The following is a 20,661-nucleotide window of genomic DNA, read 5'->3' on the forward strand; positions in this document are numbered from 1 at the left end:
CAGCTGTAATAAACAAGAGTTCCAGTTCTTTGCTTTGATGCTCCACGAAGACTTGGCCACTGTGAGGTGGTGTCCCTTCCCAGTAGAGCCTAAGGTCATGGGAACAGGGTCCCTTCTCAAATACTCTGCTGACAGACATCTGTTTTGCTACTAACTTATCAAGTTTGTGTTTTTTTCTTAAAATCCTTTAACTTCTGGTATCTACACTGCTGTGTGGAATTCAACTTCTTGTATGGTTCTGGGAGCTCATAGGAGAGAAATTTCAAGTTTTATGAGAAAATAAGCTTTTCTGTAGCTATGCATAGGTGTAGCTTGCCTGTCACTTTCTTGGCTTCCAAAGCTGGTCTAGATGCTCCTAAAGCATTTGGGGTTTTTGTCTTGATCAGAAAAAAATAAAACCCTCTGAAAACGGTACTTTTTTAATAGACTAATAAATCACTGTGAAATAAGTTACATAAATGGACTTGCAACATCAAGTTGCCTAGAGATGTTGTCTTTTACTCCAGAAGCATCTTAATGTACTTCAAAATGACTCAAAGGCTTTTATTACAAATTGAAAAATCAGACCTTAAAGACCTCATCTTACAACATAACAGCAATTATCTAAGCAGTTTTCCATACCCACACTAGATGTTAAGAAGACAAAAAGAAGAAATATTTCTCTTCTGTCCTAGATCAGCTGTTGTTCCAAAGAAAGGGCTTTATTATTTAGAGTAATTTTGTCATGCAACTGACTGGATGTTATGGATTATTTTCAGTGCAACGTACTGCTTGTTGGATCACTTTCTAAACTTTTACTTTCACCTGCACAGCAGTGCCCTTTCTTCACCTGCACTTAGGCATTTCAATTAAGAGTGAACTGGAATCAACTGGACAATCCAATTTTCTTTTTTCCCCATTGTGGTTATTTTTCTTTGCATGGGGATTTCAAGAATGCTGATGAGTGGCCTCACTCTTGTGTGGCTGCCCGAACATGGATGTCAGCTGCCCAAATGGATCACATCCTTTCTCTCAGCCCCTTCTCAGATGTGCACATGCGAGCTGGGAGTTGCCATTTCATCAGATCTCCTGTTCTTCACCCAGGCAGGATTTGGGTGTCACTTTGGGCAGTACAAGCCAGTGGGCCAACCAGCAGTGCTGCTTGGCTTTTCACTGTACTGTAATGTCCTACTATTCTGCTTCTTTTACAAAGACAGAAGAGGTCTTATTCTTGATTTTTCAAGAATGGGAGGGAAAGTAATCTTTCTTTTCTATGTTTGTGCTATACCCCTGAGTGGGGGATGTTTTTATGGAGGAAGCACTGCAAGAATGGAGCTGAGCTGTCAGACCTGAGGCTCCCCATGTCTATCATAGAAGTCCTTCAAGCTGCAGGTGTTCCTGGTCTCCATCTGCCTCTGTGAAATGGGGAGAGTGTGACTTACGTGACAGGGCCCTCACGAGTCCTCATGAGGCAGAGGTTCCTCAGATGCATGGCAAGACTGTGTTGTTGCACTCTCAACTGCAGCCCTGACCTCCTAGGGGTTTTGGCATTTCTTTCTTCCTCAGGACTTTTCCCAGCTGTACTTGTTTACTGACCTAAAATTTTTCCTAGTTTGCAAAGTAATGAGAACCAAGATTAATACAAAGAAAACATGTTTTCATTACAATTTAACTGTCTTCCACTGATTGCTTTGCTTGATATCTCAGGCTTGGTTCAAAGTCAGGCTTTTTTGGGATTGTTGGCAGCAGGGGCTTGAGCCAAGATCCACAACAAAAAACTCCAAAGTTTTATTTAGGTGCTTGATTTCCCAGAGATTACAGATGGAGGTTGGATCCCTGAATACCTTCGTGGAGCTTGGCCTTGAGGTATAAACAAAGAGGTGGCAGGAAAACCTGTCCAGCTCCAGTCTAGTGAGAAAACTCTAAATGCAGTACAGATCCTCCTTCTCCTTCCAAATCCTATAGGGGCTAGAGCAGAGGAAAGCCCCATTGGATTTTCCATGTCCCTAGTAGGGGTCTGCTAGGTGATATCAGTGTGGAAGCAGCAGGACATGGTAGGGCAAAGAGATATTTTGGCTCATGGCTTATCAACAAAGCTAAGTATTTCTATGTCGTCAGGGTTTATTTCTGAGAGAAAGGTGTTTTCCTTTGTTTTATAGTGGCTGCCATTGGGCCTGAAGGATTGCATAAGCTTCCAGTGTATTTCAGTCAATCCTCATTCAGTGCAAATAAGTTACAACCCCACTTTCCCCTTTTCTCCAGTCCCCTACAGAGCCTTGTCCTCTCCTTTCACCTGGAGCATGTGCTGGTAGCAGGTGAAATCTACTCTTCCAAAACTCTTGCCACAAGCTCTCCCTGCCTTTGTAAAAAGTCACCAGCTAATCAGCACCTTGGCCGCTGCAACACTCGGTAATTACACTGTAGGGCTGCTGTGTGGGAAGCACAGCCCTGACAAAATGTTGCATATCCAAAGATGTAAGAGTGAAGGATAAAAGGGAAAAGCAAGACTTTTAATAGAAACATTAGTCATAGTTAAATTGCAGTGCCATGGCGCTGTGCTGCTGTTTCTTTGTATCTCTAAAAATACCCTCTAGTGGCTTGGTTATTCATGCAGTGATTAAGGGAAGGGAGAGCTGGGTTCTGGAGAAGGCTTTGGCAGTCCTGGGCAGAGCCCCTCTGGCATGGGGGTGTGGAGGGGCAGGGCACTGTGGGAGGACAGTCCCTGTGGCAGCTGTCAGTGCACGAGGGTTTCCTGGCATTGCTGCTCCAGCCCTGAGCTCCCAGTGGCACAGCGGTGGCACGTGGAGGGACAGGGCTGCCTTGGCCGTCTCCTGGAGGCTCTTGCAGCCAGCACGATGCAGAGAGGCCTCAGGGGTGACCCAGGCTGCGAAGGGCACCGGCTCAAACTCTGCTCTAGCGCAGGGACATTTCCAGCCCGGATGCGGTGCCACACCCGCAGCGTGGCTCACAGGCCACAGCCAGCAGCAGGGAGCTCCTGGCCCTGGCAGCACCAAGTCACTGGGGCAGCTGGCAGCTCCCTGATTGCCCTCACCCGCCGGTATTTTTATCTCCAAGAGCCACAGAGCAGCCCGGGCCAGCTGATCTCTGCAGCGCCTTTTGCCGAGGGTCTGACAGATCAGGGCTTGCTTGGGCTGTTTAACAGTCTGTGTCTGAAATGGCACCAGAGAGTCCTGCGATACGCCTTGGTGATCAAAGGGACATGACGTGTATTTTCATTTCTGCCTTTTTAAATTTTTGCTCCAGTAATTTCCAGGCTCAAGCTCCTGGCTATTTCAGTTACAGATGCCTTGTTTTTTGCTTCTCACGACAGGATGAGCACAGCCCTGCAAGCCATGCTATCTGGGCTCGGGAGACATCGCTCCCATTAGGAAGGGCTAAGTAGATTTGGAGAGCCAGCTGGGCCTGCTGCCATGAGGCAGTCACGTCTGCTCACCCTTGTCCCACAGCTGCCATCCCCCCCATCACCATCCTCCAGCAGCATCCACACAGACCCGTGTAAAAGGATGCAGGCAGCTCAAATGCAGGTTGAAATCTGTAAAACAAGGATTTTATGTGTCTGATTTTTTTTTCTCTCATGCAGCTTTTCCCAGTTCCTCTCCAGACTCTTTCTAAGAAGATTGTACAGTCCAGGACCAATAGTACCTTAGTTGGAGTCTTTGCCATTATCCTGGTTTTTCTGTCTGCCTTTGTCAACATGGTACGTCCATTATTTCCTTCTGATCCATTCATTGTTTTCTTATTGGTGCTCTGCAGCATTGTGACCCTTAAAACCACTGAATTTAACATCATCCTGCCTAGGACTGACAGCATCTGAGGTCGGTGCCCTTTGCTTTTTGGGCACAGAAGAGAAATGGGATCTCAGCAGCTTCATCCTTAGAGCCCATTATATGCCTGGCACTGATTTGTGCCCAGGTCCTTTCGTGATTCTTTAAATGCTTCTGCTCCAAGTGCAGGAGCCAACCTGATGCGTATCCCTGTGGGAAGGGCTGGCACGAGGCTGATGTGTTATTTAACTCCCACCATACTGAGTGGGATGTAAGTGTTCCTCGAGCTTTGTGCCAGTCCTGCATGGTGCTGCTCCTGCTCCGAGTGCAGAGGTCAGCTCATGGGCACCGTGGCGACTCTGCTTCCAGTTGCACTTTTGGGACTGGGGTGGTCTGGCTGTGATTCCAAACACCTATGCTGAGTTAGGGCTCAGAGAGCGATAGGCTGTTCTCTGGGGCCTGGATTTTGTTAATTAATATTTTGGGGGAGAAAAACCATAGCTACGGCACATGCAGTAAAACATAAGCTGATGATTTTATGTTGCATATTTTGCACATTACTACAGCTATTTCCAAGGGGCTTTTAAACTGATATAAACTATTTTGTTTTCTTCTCTTTGTCTGTGCTGTGGAGCTTAATACCATATTTGTTTTCCAGTTCATGTGCAGCACTGTGGATCTTGCCAGCTGCATGGCTGCTGAATACAACATCACTCCTGACCGGGTGGACATATGCCTTATCAGCAACCTGACTTCCAACTACAGCCTGGGCACCTTGCAGGGATTCTGTGACAGTCCTTTGCCCAACTGCAACTTTCCAGAGGTATTGGTTGGGAAAAATGGGTTTCAGAGGTCGGTCTGAAAAAGGCTATAAAACCTGTGTGATAAATCTCAGTGATTCCAAGGAAAGCAAGGTTGTTCTTGACTGACATTACAGGACTGACACAGGCTACTACACACAGACTTCAGTGCCTGAAGTTATTACCATGAATCCACATTAATGTTTAAGTTCCTTCAGGGCTGAATAATTACTATGCTTTTAAAATAGTTGGATCCTGCCTGTAGCAGGGGAAATGTCCCTCTCCATGAGGTGTTTAATGGCATGCAGAGCTGCAAGTCATTTCAAAGGAGTTTGTGGGTGCTCAGTTCTATCTGAAAATCAGTGTCTAGTCATAGATTTGATGCTTCCCTCCACTGTTTTACATCCTGATGACAAACTTGGCTTATATATTCTTTCCCAAGGTATGGTAGGTCTGGCCTCAAACAGGGCAGCAGCCCAGGCAGTGGTCTGCTTCAATTTGCAATGCAATTCCTGTGTCTTCAGGACATCTCGTTTAGAAAAAATTAAAATGCTTCTAATGGAAAAAAAACCAAAGCAAACCCACAACCCAAACCAGCACAAATATGTTTTTTACACTGGTAGATTACTTTACAAAGGAAAAAAAATAATCTTTTTTCATAGCTATTCAAGACATTTCTCTGAGTTTTTAGGTCACGGCTGTTACATGTGTTGTTTACTGGAAATTGAAAAGGAAAAACAACTTTGTCTAGGATGGAGGTAGAATTTATGTCAAGGTCATCTGGGTTTATGGGGACCTGACAGATTTATGGTGGATCTGTTACCATCCAGATGTCCAGGGTGCTACTGAAAGTCTTGGTATCCTACTGAACATATTTCCTTTTAACTTAACAGGAATATGGTCCCTATGTGATTCAGTGAGGTTCCTGAGACCACCATTACTGCACCTTTTAACCTTGCAAAGGCTTTAGTGTATCTGCAGAAAGACCCAGGAGCAGAACCTGGCACAGTGGAGATCTAGAAACAGTCTGTGCCCACCGTGAATTTGTAGGGAGTGCTGGCCCAGGACAGAGAGGAATTTTAAGCAATGAGGAATAACCATTTTGCATACTGAGGTTGCTCTGGCAGCCTTGAGCCAGGTCCTTCTGTTCAGTGGGCTAAGAAGTGAGGAGTCCCTCACCAGCACTCTGCAAGGCACATGCTGGATCTGCTACAGGTGCTGCCTGTTGCTCCCTGTGTCCACACAGGACAGGATGCCACAATGGCATCCTACCCCTCAGTCAAGACTGAGGAGCTGAGTAAAAGCTGTACAAGTTGTTTTCTCTAATTTAACATATCAGACTATTAATACAGGAGATCAGAACATAAGCATATTTCTACTTATACTAGGGCTTGCTTTTAAGTGAAAGGATGGATTGCCTCAGGCACATGATATGGGGTTTTTGCCAGAAATAGGCCTGTCCAGACACAGTGGAAGCACAAATCTTCACAGATTTGATAGCAGGAAGGTGGTGTGCTGGGTAACATGCCTCTCTTCATTTTGCATCCCTGCTACCTTTCCCAGAAGCCATAAATGGCACCCGCAGTCTGCAGGGAAGCAGTGGCATGCTGAACACCCTGCTCCCTGCCTGGCAGGAGCTGCTGCTGCACCACCCAGGTGTGCCAGAGGTGCTCCACAGCCACACATGTGCACCTCTGCAGCTGCTGGCTGGACAAATTATTATGGGATGGGCATGGGGACGTTTGTCCAGCCTGTACCTTGCCGATGGAGCCAGTGTGTCCGTCAGAGGGGACAGTGCTTCCCCACTGGCCTCAAGCGGGCATCTGTCCAGGAGTGTGAATTGCCTTGGTCCTATGTGTTGTACAGATATGCAAATTTGAGTCTAGAATTTGGCCTTAAAGCACGACTTAATCCAGCATAACTGGGTGATTCTTTTTGCTAGCTTAATAACTGTGTCCAGGGAAAAGCTACATCACAACCTGGGGTGTCCGGCTGTGAGGCCCGTGCCTCTTGAGAGTGAAGCACATAATGCCTGGAAAAAAATGCCACAGTTTTCTTCTTCATCCATTCAGTTTTAATTTCTGTAGCATGGGAGAATTCCACAGGCAGCACCAGGTTTATAAGTTTGGTCAACTCAGCTACATAGCTACCAATCCCTTTCTATCCTGTGTTTAGTTTCCTTTGTTTTCAGTTTTGATTTATCCAGCCGACATTCATCTCTCTTCTGTTTATTTATCCCATTTTTGTCTTTATACAGTACTTTACCTACAGTGTCTTATTGAGTCTCCTGGCCTGCTCTGTGTTCCTTCAGATCAGCTGTATTGGAAAATTGATCCTTATGTTAATCATTGAATTTATATATGTTCTCATTGTGGAAGTGCCAGGGGTCAACCTTTTTGACAATGCAGATCTCCTGGTTACAGCCAACACCTAGTAAGTGCCTTTCACTTCTGAAATCTTCACCTGGTTTCTTTCATACGGTGGTTTCAGTGTGGCATTAGGTGGATGGGAGTGCCAAGGCTGTGGTGCTAGCAAGGGAAGTGCAGGATACCAGAGAAGGCATGGCTGAAGCTAAAGCTTTGCCAGTGCTGCTCTCCACCTCTGAAGAATACAGTTCCCTTAAGATCTTTTTAATATGGGACTTGACTAATGAACTATCTATTAATAACAGAATATAACTGGAATCAGAGTGGATCTGTATTTCCTTTTTTCCAGAAATGGGGAGCTGTAGTTAGTCATTCTTAATTCTGGTATTACACTCCCAATATAGAAATGTCATTTCTCAAATAAGAAAAAAAAAAATTAAAATAAAAAAATCCTCCAACAAACTTGACCTGGCTCAGAGATGTGATGTGAGCCACCACAGTATATCAAACCCAGCCTGTGGTGGTGAAATGGTGGTGCTTGATGTTGTCAGTGATCTCCTGCCAGTTGCTGCTGGACATATGTCCTTTTTAGAAAAGCCAATATCACAGCTGGGCTCAGCACAATTCCCAGCAGAAGGGTCTGGGCTCAGTGGGACTGGACAGTTGCCCTTTTACTTAAAAAAGCTGGCTTGTCATCAGGTCAGACATAAATCCTGGTGGCAGCCTCTTCCACTGCTGTGGTGGTTCCCCATCTCCTGGAGGTCCCCACACCAGGGAGGGAAGTTTGGCACACCCACAAGCCTGTCCTCCACAAGTTTTGTTTCTCGCTGGGAATTGCATTGTTGTGTTAACTCCCTGTTTTGATGACTTCCCCTTGTAGGCAACAATTGTATTTAAATGTGAGTGTATCAAATTATGCCTATTTAGGTGAACTATTTGTCAAGGCTGATAGCTGTGGTTGTTCCTGCCTTGGACAGGAGGGTGTTCGAGAAGACTGCCATGGCCCTTCCCAGTGTGTTATGAAATGCCTTCTGTAGTTGCTCAGATTTCAGCATGGCCATAAACCATCAGCCCTTCAAGCCATCATTAACCATCAGCCCTTCAATCCCAATGCATCTGGTTACTCCTCTCCTTCACGTGACTATTCCATGATTTCAGCGTTCCCGAGTGCCCAGTAATAATTAATGGATATACAGCTTTTGCTGTCATTGCCAGTTAATGGAAGTGTAGTTTTTTCTGCCATTGGCAGTAATCACTTAAATTATTTTGTTAACTCAAGTGAGTGAAATTAGGTAGGAAACCCCATGGAGCTTTCTGTGGGGAGACATAGGGAGAATGAGGTTTTCTTCCTTTTTTCCAGATATTAGGTGTTCCATCAGCAGAAGCTATTTAGCGTTTTATGACACAATTAGTGAAATAAAAGCATTTTATATCTCAAATATAATTTCATTCTTGTAATTCAAACACTAAGCAAAATTACAGCACTTGGAAGTATAATTTACATCACTTCACAATCAGAATGTCAGTAATAAAGTGGAGAAGGTTAGCATGTTTTCCCAGAAATAGCTTTCAGTGGTGCTGTATTATCTCTCCCTAAATGGGATTTGTGTGGTGGTTCAGCCCCAGCTACAGCTCAGCCCCACACAGGCACTCACTGCCCCGTGCTGGAATGGGAGAGAGAATTGGAAGGGGAAAAGTGAGAAAACTCATGGGTTGAGATAAGGACAGTTTAATGGGATAGAAAAGAGAGAAAGTAATAATAGTAATAATAGAATTGACAAAACAAATGATGCCCAGTACAATTGCTCACCACTTACCAACCAATGCCCAGCCAGTTCCTGTGCAGCAGCCCCTGGCCAGATTTCCCCCCAGTTCCCATACTGAACATGATGCCATATGGTATGGAATACTCCTTTAGCCAGTTGGGGTCAGCTGTCCTGGATGTGTCCCCTCCCAACATCTTGTGTCCCTCCAGCCTGCTCGCTGGGGTTCTTGAGGAGCTGAGAAGTCCTTGACTTAGTATAAACACTACTTAGCAACAGCTAATACATCAGCATGTTATCAACATCATTCTCATACTTAATCCAAAACACAGCACTGCACCAGCTAGGAAGAAATTCAGCTCTATTCCAGTGGATTCCAGTGGAATCCAGGACATTTTTTTTTTTTTGTCCAAAGAGCTCCATGGATGTCTATTTATTGCCCCAGTGTCTGGAAGGCCATTTGTGTGTTGTAGAAAATAGGAGCTCAGCATGTAACACAGAGTTCAGAGATGGACATTATTGTCCAGCTGATACTAAAAAAACAGAAAAGCCACCATGACCTCATACTGCTTTAATTGGGTGCCCATTGTAGCTACATAATTAGTGTCTGCTCTGCAGCCACTGTGGTACTCTGACTAATTAGAAGTGATGCAGATGTCTCTTCACACTTCTGTGTACAAACCAGCCCAGCATGCAGGCAGCTGAAAGGCTGATTGCAGCACGTTGGGAGTTGCTAGACTTGACTGCAGCCACACCAGCGTGTGGCATGGAGTGTAACAGGATGCACAGGGCATCATGCACATGAGTTACCTTTTTCGTGTGCAGAAGGTAAAACTAATGCATTGGTTTAAATCTGGGATGGGCCAATGTGATCTTCTAAACTGAGCTCCTGCACAGGGAAGCCCAAAAAGCTTTGCCCTGTGATTTGTTCATCAAACCCATCATCTCTGTTCCAGCTGTCTGTCCTTGCCACTGTGGCTGGGAAAAGTGAGATGCTCTGGTCCTATGGGAGCTGTCTCTGAAATGAACTGCCATTCCTGCTAAAAATGTGCACTTCACTTGAGCAGGAGTGTAGTTAGCAAGCTTCTCTCTGTGTTCCCTTCCAGTAATTAAAGAACCATCTGCTACTGGAAATGTCTGTTCCATGGGAGAACAACCTAGCAATGTAATACCCGTACTGCTTGCACTGGGCATCTTCACTTATCCAGAGAGTTATTGTAAATACTGGGTTTGCTGCACTTCATAGTCTCTGATGAAGGTTTTAGAGCATGTGTAACACCCACAGTGAGCTGCAGCCTCAGGACTGAGGGTCGTGTCTGCCATGCTCCCATCATAAGAGAGAGTGAAAGGGGGGGCAGTCAGTCATCCTTGGCCAGGTGGTGATTTAGGGAAGCAGGGGAATCATGCTGCATGTGGGAAGTGTCTCCAGCTAGATCCAGCCTTTAATGTGGGAGTCCCCAGGCTTTCCAAACCGTGCCTGTGTCCAAGCATACATGTTCAGTGCTGGAGCTGGCCAAGAGCCATGCAATAGATTATGTGAAAGACAACAGTGGGTTGTAAAATCCAGATCAGAAGAAATTCCATGCTCAGAACTGCACAAAATATCTTGGAACAAACAAGATTAGAGAGTCACTATGATTTTATTTTTTTGATGTTATGCCCAGTTAGGTTCCCTTGCCTGTTTTGATCATTTAGATGTCTGATTGTGGAGCAAGGTTCCCTCTAACCCCATGAAACTGGCCTGAAGCTCTCTAGAGGGCTGTCACATTCTCAGGCTAGTATCACATTTCTAGCCTGCAAAGTTCTAATTGCATCAATGACACTACAGTAATTTAAACACTCATCTCTTTCCTTCCATTTAGATAGTGTTTTAAAAGATGCTTGTGCATGGTTCTCAGCCACCTAATACTCCACCCACACTCGAGAACAAAGCCAGCAGCATTAAGCAATCAATCAATCAGGAGTTCAGACAGCTGCTACCTACCAGAAAGCTCAGTTCTGTGCTTTCAATGTCAAAAGCACACCCTCCATCTCCCCCAGCAGCTCTGATACACGTGGGTACTTTGCAGAATTGTCAGTAGTAACAGGAATGTGTTAAAGGGCTTCCTTTAGTACCCTTGTGTGTGGTACCCACAGCTGGGCACAAGCTGGCAGTGAGGAATGTGCAAAAGAAGAGAGCAGAATTAGAGTTAAAGGAATTAAACCATCTCCATGCCACAATAAAAGGAGAAGAAAAGAGCTATACCTCACAAGATAAAAAAGCCCAAAGCTTTTCTTCCTTAGGTCAAATTTTGTAGTCTGACCTAATGAAGTAGTGATGGATGTGCAGGCATTTGCCAAGCATCCCACACTGACATTAAAATCCCAAATTATTCTCTCACTCTTAATGTTTCTTAGATATTTTACCCACATTAACCATGTCACATGATCATTCTGGAATTTTGAGTGTAGCTCAGAAGCCTGTTTTTCTCTTCCCCCTCCCGTCTTTTAGTAGTTTTCTGCTTCAAAAGAGCTGTAGCCCCACACAGTGTTAGAGGTTCCACACTGCAGAGGTGATGTGTAGTGATGTGCAGAAGGGCAAGAGCTGCAGGGAGCCAAACACTCCACTGACCTTATGTTTGTGCTTTTTTTTCAGCGTGTCTGCAAATGATACATCTTCATGGTGAGTCACTTTGGCATGAAATATTTTATAGGTTTTTGTTGGTAGGTATTTTCTGTTCACAAGGTGCAATATCAGTGCATTGACTCAGCAGCAGTGTCTGGGTTTGTGCAGTGCTGTGGGTTGATACAACACAGTGCAGATGCCCTGAGTGGACTGAGTGTTGCCCTTTTGTATGTATAGCTACTGTCAGAGCATGCTCTTTCTTGTGGGACTTATGTCAGCTCAGGGCTTATTTATAATACAATTTAAAGGCTTTATCAAAATATTTTCATGCTGTGTAACTCCATAATTCATATTTAACAGTTTTTATTTGCCTGCTTGTCAGAGGAGGTGTGAATGTGCCTTAGTGCTCTTTTCAGCTTACAGAGCACTTACACGACAAAGCCCATTAAGAAGTGACTAATTAGAGAAGCCATGAGTTAGAGCGGTTCCAGACTCAGGAACCTGGAGAAGCTAGTGCAGAGCAGAAGACAGGATGAGCACACTCTGAGGGGCTGTCAGCATATCAGTGTTGTCACCCTTAGCATGTGTGGCCATTCTCTGGGGAGTGGCCTTTGTATCAGTGAGAACCCTTTCTAAGAAGTTGGATTACATTTCCAATTTCCAAGTGCTCCTTTAGAAATTGGCATCCCTGAGCCAGAGTCTCCAGCTTTTTGCAGATACTGTTTGTCCCTTTACCAACACAGGCTTTGAGGGGAAAGAAAAGAAAAAAAAAGCCTTTTCCTGAGAGGCTGGTTAGCCTTAAAGTGGGAAGTGTGGGGGGCAGCAGGGCTGTGTTCTTCCAGTAATGGGGAAGTTCTGCTTTTCCTTGGCTGCAGCCCCTCAGTGACGACACGAGTCGCGCTGAAGATTGTGACCCCTGTCATCATTACTGTCTTTGTCCTGGCACTGTACTTGCATGCCCAGCAAGTGGAATCCACTGCAAGGCTTGATTTCCTCTGGAAACTTCAGGTTAGTGGGTGTTGGCTGTGGGAGGATCATGTGTGGTCTTTGGTGTTAATATAAAATGACTGAGCTCTTTACTGTCAAATTGAGGAGTGGGATAAAGTGCCTTTGAATTTAATCTGAATCTGGCTTATAACTGGGCATGCTAATAATGCTCTGCTCTTCTTTGGTACTTTGCATACTCTGTGCATCTCATGCCAGTTATTTTCTTCAGCCTCTTTTTTCCTTGTAAATATACCTTGGATGGTCCCCATGGTAAAGGGTTATAGATCTGAAGGTTGAGATTAATTTATTTGGGCAACTGAGCTGTTATTGCTGCAGGAACATGTAATGTAACACAATTTATAAGTATAGGAAGCTCATATTCACTGCTGAATTGTTTCCCAGAGTTCAGTGATTTTGCTGTGCTCAAGGGTGTGATTCACATTTGCATTTTCATTCAGTTTCCTGTTAAGCAGTGGGAACTGGCTCAATGTCCAGCCCTCATTAGCCCCCAGGCAGCAGCACTGGGTAACCAGCACAGTGAGGATAATGCTACACTGTGCTCCTGTCCCTGGGTTCACTCTTAGTGTTTTCAGTACTTGTCCCATGATGTTGGGGCCCTGTATGTGATTCCCAAGGAAGCAGGACAGGCCTGGGCTCTGGCCAGCACTCATGGCTGGGGGGTCACAGGACTGCAGGTTTTAGTTTGATTTCCTACCTTCTGGGTGGCAGGACATAATTCTAATTACAGGTCTTTGTGGTTTGAGTACAAGGCACTGAGGAAACAACAATTAATTAAAGCTCCTTGGGAAGCAGATAAACATTGTAATCCTCATTTATAAATGGCAAAACAATGGAAGGGGTGAGCTGAGTGGTTACCCAGTTCAGGGCTCAGAAATACAATGCTGGATTCTGGCATTATTCTCTGCCTGCTTTTCCATACATGTGTGCATGAAGAGATGGAACATTTTCCACTGCAAAACAGAAGTTTCTGCATCTCTCTGGTTATGCTCTCCTTTGCAGTTTGCCCTGTTCTATTTCTGCCCCTACTGCAAGTAAATTTTCAGCTTTTTTCCCCTCCCCAGAGCAGCTACCAAAAAAGTAAGTGCATCACTGTCTCCCCCCTAAACTAGGCCACGGAAGAGAAGGAGGAGATGGAGGAGCTGCAGGCCTACAACAGACGCCTCCTCCACAACATTCTGCCGAAGGATGTGGCAGCCCATTTCCTGGCTCAGGAGCGGCGCAATGATGAACTGTACTACCAGTCCTGCGAGTGTGTGGCTGTCATGTTCGCCTCCATAAGCAACTTCTCTGAGTTTTATGTGGAGCTGGAAGCCAACAATGAAGGGGTGGAGTGTCTGAGGCTGCTCAATGAGATCATTGCTGATTTTGATGAAGTAAGTCACAGAAAATCTGGGTGAACAAAGTGAACTGAATCCAGGAGTTTAGTTGGGTTTTGCTGAGCTCCTGAAGAGGAGGATGGTTTGTCGAAATCATGGTTCATTTCTCCTTACTTTAGGAGTCTTCAGTTTTATTTTTTTCCTGACGGAAATCCCTTCTATTTCCTTGTCACTCCTTTGAATATCTAATCCTCTTTCTCCCTCTCTAGTGGCTCTGTGCACTACTTTGTAATGCTTGCAGCAAGGTGGGACATGTGGCATGGACATTACCAGCCACTACCTGTGTTTGTCAGGGTTTATTTGCTTCTTTTGCTCTTGTGACACAGATAATAAGTGAAGACCAGTTCCGGCAGCTGGAGAAGATCAAGACCATTGGCAGCACCTACATGGCTGCCTCAGGCCTCAATGACTCCACTTATGACAAGGAAGGGAAGACACACATCAAAGCCCTGGCAGACTTTGCCATGAGGTTAATGGACCAAATGAAATACATTAATGAGCATTCATTCAACAACTTCCAGATGAAGATAGGTAATGTCCTTGTGCTCACAGGATTCCATGTAGGTAGTGGTCATTCTGAGGTGGGGATTTTATGGACAGTAAAAAACACAGATGTTACATTAGCTATACAGTGATGTTGATTGTCTGAAGTGCCTGGTGACCACTTCAGCCTCTATGAAACATCACAGTGGTTTTTTAAGGTATAGCAGCATCAGTGAAGTTCCCTGGGGAATTAGAAGCAGTGTAGCTCCTACCACAGCATGGTCTAACATGGTGGTTCACCTTGGGCTTGTTTTTTGCCCCTGTGCTTCCAGCTCTGGCATTCTTTGACATTAAATTGTCTTTCAAGTCAGGGAACAAAAAGTGACAGAAAAGGGAGAAGAAATTTGAGGATGTTAAGTGTAGTGTTTCTTCTGGAAGGCTCTGGGCTGCTGCCTTGCAGGCCCTCAGCATTGCAGCAGGTATGTGCTGACTTCAAGTGAGCAGTTGGCTTGTTAGCCAGGTGGCAAACAAACTTTATCTCATTATCTGGCACTGGAAAATAGCTCTGGATTGAGCAGATCCAGCCCAAGCTGCCGCTCAGTTGGGCATAATGGATCACAGAAGCCAAATTCTATTTTTACATTTCTCTCCCCACAGTTTGGCCATAGCTTTACATGTCAGGGTAAAGCACAGCTAGAACCAGTGAACCTCAGGATGGGTTTTTACTGTCTGGAAAATAACCTGCCTCAATCAAATGGATCTGAGCATACTTCTCCGCTCCTTCCAGGCCTCAACATTGGTCCTGTCGTAGCTGGGGTGATAGGAGCCCGCAAACCCCAGTATGATATCTGGGGCAACACAGTGAATGTAGCCAGCAGAATGGACAGCACAGGAGTGCCTGACAGGATTCAGGTAAGGCAATCCCTTGAAAACTTACGCTGCCAGCCCTGTGTCACTTACACATTTTTAAACTTAATTAGAATTGAAATTTTGGTTTCATTTTATTCCTTTATTCTATACATTTACCTACACAGAACTGAAAGAAAAGCCACTTAGGGAATGCTGATGGTACCAGCAAGTTTTGTCTTTTAATCATGACCAACATTGCAACCTTTGTTTGAAATCTTGCACTTCAGTTCTGGGTAGAAGGGCTGAGCTGAGCTTCCTTCCCCGTGTGCCTCTCAGGCACTGAGCACAGTCCTGACTGATCCCTGCTCACATGTGCTGCTCAGCTGTGTGTGGTGGTGGTGGTTTCATTTTCCAAGGGCATGATTCAGCTACGTATGTCTGTAGTTCAGTTTACTGCTCACTGTGCCATGTGTGGCATGAGGCCAGCAAGGGTCCAGGCATCAGCAGGAGGGGGATACACAACAGAGAAAGAGGATTGTTTAAATCACACATCTCCTTGGCCTTCAGATGTGACCTTTCCAGTGAGTGATTTAATTCCACTGTCCTGCTTTTGCTGAGCCAATGTCCACAGTAACCGAATGTCATTCCTTGGGAAAATACTGAAGAGTTAGAGGAATAGAGCAGCTGATGTAAAGTCACGCTGTTTCCTTGCATGTCTGTTAACTGGATTGATACTTACACATCACTCTTTAAGCTTCCCTACGAGATGGTCTGTGTAAAGCCACCTGAAAAAGGGTGAGAAAATACATTGTAATAAATAAATACCTCAGGAAATCTGCTCTTTAAGCTTCTATTGTTCTGCAGCACAAGTGATTATTTTTGACTGGCGTCTGAAGAGACAATTTGGATGCTGGCTAGAGTATTTCATTCAGTCAGTTCTCTCCCATTGCCCACTACCTTCTCCTTCATAAAACAACCCCTGACTCCTAAGCTGTACATTCACTGTGTAACTTCTAGGTAATTTTTGAGGACATTTTAGTAAGTTTGACCTGTTTTCCTACTGCAACTCCAGTGATACAATGAATGCATCTGAGTAGACTGAACTGACTGGTGTGTTTAAAAAAATGTCACTAATTTGTTACACTTTATCCAGTGACCTCCTTGAAAAATGCAGTTTCCCCAGACGTAAACTGTATGACACCTGTACTTTCTCAGATTTTAATAGCTGTGTTTGTTCAGCAACTTGTGCCAACCTTTCAGTTAGTGACTGATGTGCAAAGATTGATTGACTTAGAAACAAAACCACTGATCCTATTTATTTTGTCTATGGATTACTCCAAAAGCAGAAGGATAGACTGTGGAAGACAAGGCAAGCATCTCTTTACTCTTGTTTATTCTGCAGGTAACCACGGACATGTACCAGGTTTTAGCAGCCAACAACTACCAGCTGGAGTATCGAGGGGTCATAAAGGTCAAAGGCAAAGGAGAAATGACCACCTACTTTCTAAATGAAGGGCCTCCAATTAGTTAGCACCGACTGCAGCACCACACAAAGACGGATTTTGCATTACCCAGGATTGTGAATCGGAGAAGAATCATTTTTTGGCAGTGAAGCTGAACATGCGGCACAGTTGAAATTTCACCCCATGACTCTAGAGCTGGTATCAGCAAATTCTTTGGCCACCCATCAAGAAAGGCAAAAGAAAGAAACCACCTTGGAGTTGTTCCTGGCTGTGTGCTAAGTTGACCAAAGATGTGCACTACAGAGTTCACAGATAAGACATGAATTCGGCATTTTTAAAAAGGCTGCTACCACAGGATGGCAAAAGAAGCTATTTAAGTATTTATTGACGCAACACAACATTTACTTGGTTGAAGGAATGTATGATTCACTACAAAGCATTATTTTGGAATGGATTTGCACTCCCATCATATTTCCATCCCATACTGCCAGCTATTTGAAGTGTACCACTGTGCTTTTATTAGCTGTTTTGAATGGGCTTTCAAAACTGACACCCACTGTTGCAGCACACAAAAAGGCCTTTTAGAAGGGCATTGGTAATGTTTTAGTGTGAAAAGACATTATAGCCTTGGCCCACTCTTTTCCCTTTTTCTCCATGGCTAAATGACTGCTCTGCTGAGTGGGGCTGGCACACCTGATGAAGGGGAAGATCAGGATAAAGGAAGATGGCTCTACAACCATATTTATTAAAAAGTCATCTGTGCTCTTCTTTGGTATCTATCAGTTTACAGGGGAAAGACTAGATGTAAACAAGAGACACTTTGTGGGGGGAACTCCCCTGAAATTTGTTGTGGGTTTTTTTGTATTTTTTATTTTGTAATATTGAAAACATGGAGATCTAACAGATATACCAAATTCTATATTTTGTAAATTATATATAAATTAGAAGGCAGGCTGTCCACACCGAGGTGTGGGGGGAGGTGTATATAACCTGTAGACTTTTGTGTAATTTTTTTGTGTAATACTCTGAACACAGACTTGGCAGTTTTCAGATTATCACTATACAATCAACCAACAACAAACAGGTGAGTTTCCAGGCTGAATCAGATGCATTTTAAAATGAAAATCCAGAAAAATCTACAACCCCAAAGAAGAGGAAAAACCCGCGGTAGTCACAGAATTGTTCCGTGCAGCATTCCAGCGGAGGGTGGCGGCTTCCCAATGGAAATGGGACCTTTGAGTTTTAGCTACTGAGATGTATCAAACATGTCAAAAAGAGCTCTAACCAAACCTTCTAATTATTACCAGGGGCTCTTATGAGAAAAGGAAAAAAAGCTCATTTGAACTTTTATTTTAAAAGCATAATTTTTCATAGATGGTCTTAATAGAATCCTGCTGATCTGAGAGTTGTCTGATGTTGTAACTGCCGTGTGACATTACAAGGAACTATGTGCTGCATCATCGAGTTGACTTTCCTGTAGTAAGCACTTATTTAAACTGATTCACAGATTTTCAATTTTCAGGAATTAGGTGATCTTCAAAAATTATTATGATGACAAGTGTGTATATGAGGTGGTCGACCTTAAAATAGTGCCATTGATACTGTGTTGGGCATCTTTATCACTAGTGGGGGGGGTTTCTGAATAGTTCACTGTTATCATTTATGTACCTTTTCTAACTATGAAAGAAAAATCCCTTGATATTTTATTAAAAGAAGAAAATAATTTTAAAAAAGCTATATTTTTTATATTCTATGAGGGGAAAGTTTTGATATTGAATTTGGCTAGCACTAAAAATCACTCCAATCTTTTGACATTTAATAAACTAGTTTTCCACTCTTCTCAGGGCAGAATTATTGTAGTACTCACAGCATAATGATTGCACTATGGTGGTGGCGATTTCTTTTTCCTACTCAACAATGAGAATAAGTGAAAATCCATGGACCTGTCTTAATTAATTTGCTCTATTGCTAAGCATGACCTGAGCATTAAGCCATTTAAACATGAGCTTAAATGGCAATGCCCCTTTCCTTCTCCCTTCCACTAGGAAACATCTCTGAAAAGTATAGTATATTGACTTCTGTAAAACTGCCAAGTCTGCCCTTGTACTATACTTTTGCTCCTTTACATCCTTCCTGGTTTGCAAAATACTTAAGTTACATCATGCTGTTATGCCTTTTTCCCCTCCTCCACCTCCCATCCCCTTTGTCCCTCACCGAGTTTCATTACCTTCATGCCATACACTTGGTTTTAGGTTTGCTTTCTGCTTTCCAAAAGTCTGCAGTCTTCTTAACTTTTGATTCATCTTATGAAGTTGTGTTGTCAATGAAATTTCAAGTCCCCAGTATCTCTAGCTGTGATTGTTGACAGTGTGTCATGATCATTTCAAGGGGTATTCACACACTCTTTACTCTGGACCTTGCAAAAATGGATACAGTTATGATTTCCCATGGAAATTGAAATCTATTTAAGTAATTTAACTATATTAAACACTGTTTCACTGGTAAAGTGTCTCTGTTTTATTTTAGTTGCATCTGCCTGGTGGGATGAGAGTTGTGTAGGAGATGCTGGATCTGCAAACAGAAACATCCAGATCTTGTCTGGCACTGATGGATGGCCCTGATCCTTTTTGTACTCCCAACTGCCCTTGGAATCAGTCTCAAGGCAGCTGAGAAAATATACTGGCATATCTGAACATCTTAAATTTGTGTGTGTGTGTGTGTGTACTGTTAAAAAAAAAAAAAAGTTTGTATTTTCAAAAGCACATCACCTTTGCTGAAGAATTCCCCAGGTACCTTAGTGCTTGTCCTCTCAAGGACACCGGAAGGAGGCAGCACTGCTGCCAATGCAACGTTTTCGATCTTTACAGGTAAAAGTAAACATTGCACGTGACTGTACCAATTAACAGGAGCCTCAGGTAGAACTGAGAAACAAAACCCTGCAGCTTCCAGTTGACTTCTTTTAGTAGAGAAGACATTACACAGGCAGCTAAAAACCAAATGCCCTAGCATCTGTTACAGGTTAGGAGGGATTTTATGAGTGTACTGAGAACACAGCTGCAGGAACAAAAAGCCATTAAGTATTTAAGGTATCAGTCTTTATGAAAATTGGCAGAGAACTATTTAATACTTTCTATGCTCTCCTAAATAATCATACAAAATCAGTTTAGGACAGTGCATGTAAGCAACTTTTTTTAACTATCTGGAGAAGGGTATTCTTGGGGGGAGAGAAGTCTCCAATGCTGTGCCCTTTCATTTCAAATTACTCTACATAGACTGGCTGAATAGTTTTCCCCAAATGTATGTTTTTCCCACCCAGAAAGCATTTTGATAAATTTTATGGTGTTTAGCCACTTCCCCCCAACACAGATCTTGCTTCATCAAGTATCTGCCTGCATACAATAAAATGATACATTTGAGACACACTGAATTTCTTATATGTGTGTCTCGCACTACAAATATCTCCAGCCTGGATGTTTATGTGTTGTACAACAATCCACAGACACCAGCACCTGGCCAAAAATTATGCCCAGAGACAAATATTTTCATTCTTTTAAGTTTCCCAAGTGCTCCTCAGAGTACCATCACTTCCAGACTGAAGTTCAGTTGTCAGAGAGAGCAAGCTTGGGATGCTGCTGGGAAAAGGGCAGCTTAGCTGTTTTAAGCTGAAAAAACTCAAATTTCCATGCTCTTGACCCACTGTCCTTGCAACTGAAGGAGCAAGTAGGCTCTGGGGAGGTGGGGGGGGAAGTCTGAGAAAACTGAATTTCAAGCAGGATGGGGGGCAGGAGCAGCAACATTTCCCTGCCATTTGGGAGCCAGGTAGTTTCCTGTAAAAAGCAGAGATGTATTTTCTGTCCCTGAGCACCTCTCAGTCCCTGCAAGCCCTGCTGTGCCCTGGCACTGGCCTGCAGGGCAGGTGAGGTGGCCGCACTGCTGGGGCCAGCCCTGTCCCGTGGCTCCCCCTGAAGAGAGCAGGTGCCAGCCGCGAGTTACCGCAGCAGGAGAGCAGCACTGACACTCCGAGGGGCGGCTGGGGCAGCACGGCCCTGCCATTCCAATAAAAAGCTCCAGGGGACAGCAGCTGCAGCGAGCTTCCCTGTAAGCAGCTCGTCCCAGAGATCTTTTAACAGAGAATTTTAGATGCAAATAACTATTGCCATCTACTGGAAATGGCATTATATACC

General features: G+C 44.1%; 1 protein-coding gene across 1 annotated transcript in view; it reads left to right on the plus strand.

The window, feature by feature from the left end:
• ADCY5 (adenylate cyclase 5) overlaps nt 1–18,983 on the plus strand; it is a 204,863-nt gene extending 185,880 nt beyond the window's left edge. The window contains exons 13-21 of the mRNA XM_005519647.3: nt 3,581–3,697; nt 4,423–4,587; nt 6,822–6,997; nt 11,329–11,355; nt 12,174–12,306; nt 13,416–13,679; nt 14,009–14,213; nt 14,953–15,077; nt 16,417–18,983. Coding sequence (XP_005519704.3) covers nt 3,581–3,697; nt 4,423–4,587; nt 6,822–6,997; nt 11,329–11,355; nt 12,174–12,306; nt 13,416–13,679; nt 14,009–14,213; nt 14,953–15,077; nt 16,417–16,545 — 1,341 coding nt within the window. The 3' untranslated portion in view covers nt 16,546–18,983. The remainder of the gene's footprint in view (nt 1–3,580; nt 3,698–4,422; nt 4,588–6,821; nt 6,998–11,328; nt 11,356–12,173; nt 12,307–13,415; nt 13,680–14,008; nt 14,214–14,952; nt 15,078–16,416) is intronic.
• Nucleotides 18,984–20,661: the final 1,678 nt, after the last annotated feature.

This window comes from Pseudopodoces humilis, chromosome 8 (assembly GCF_049639895.1).
Source record: "Pseudopodoces humilis isolate 2021_Gansu_Grassland_sample_001 chromosome 8, ASM4963989v1, whole genome shotgun sequence".
Classification (NCBI taxonomy): domain Eukaryota; kingdom Metazoa; phylum Chordata; class Aves; order Passeriformes; family Paridae; genus Pseudopodoces; species Pseudopodoces humilis.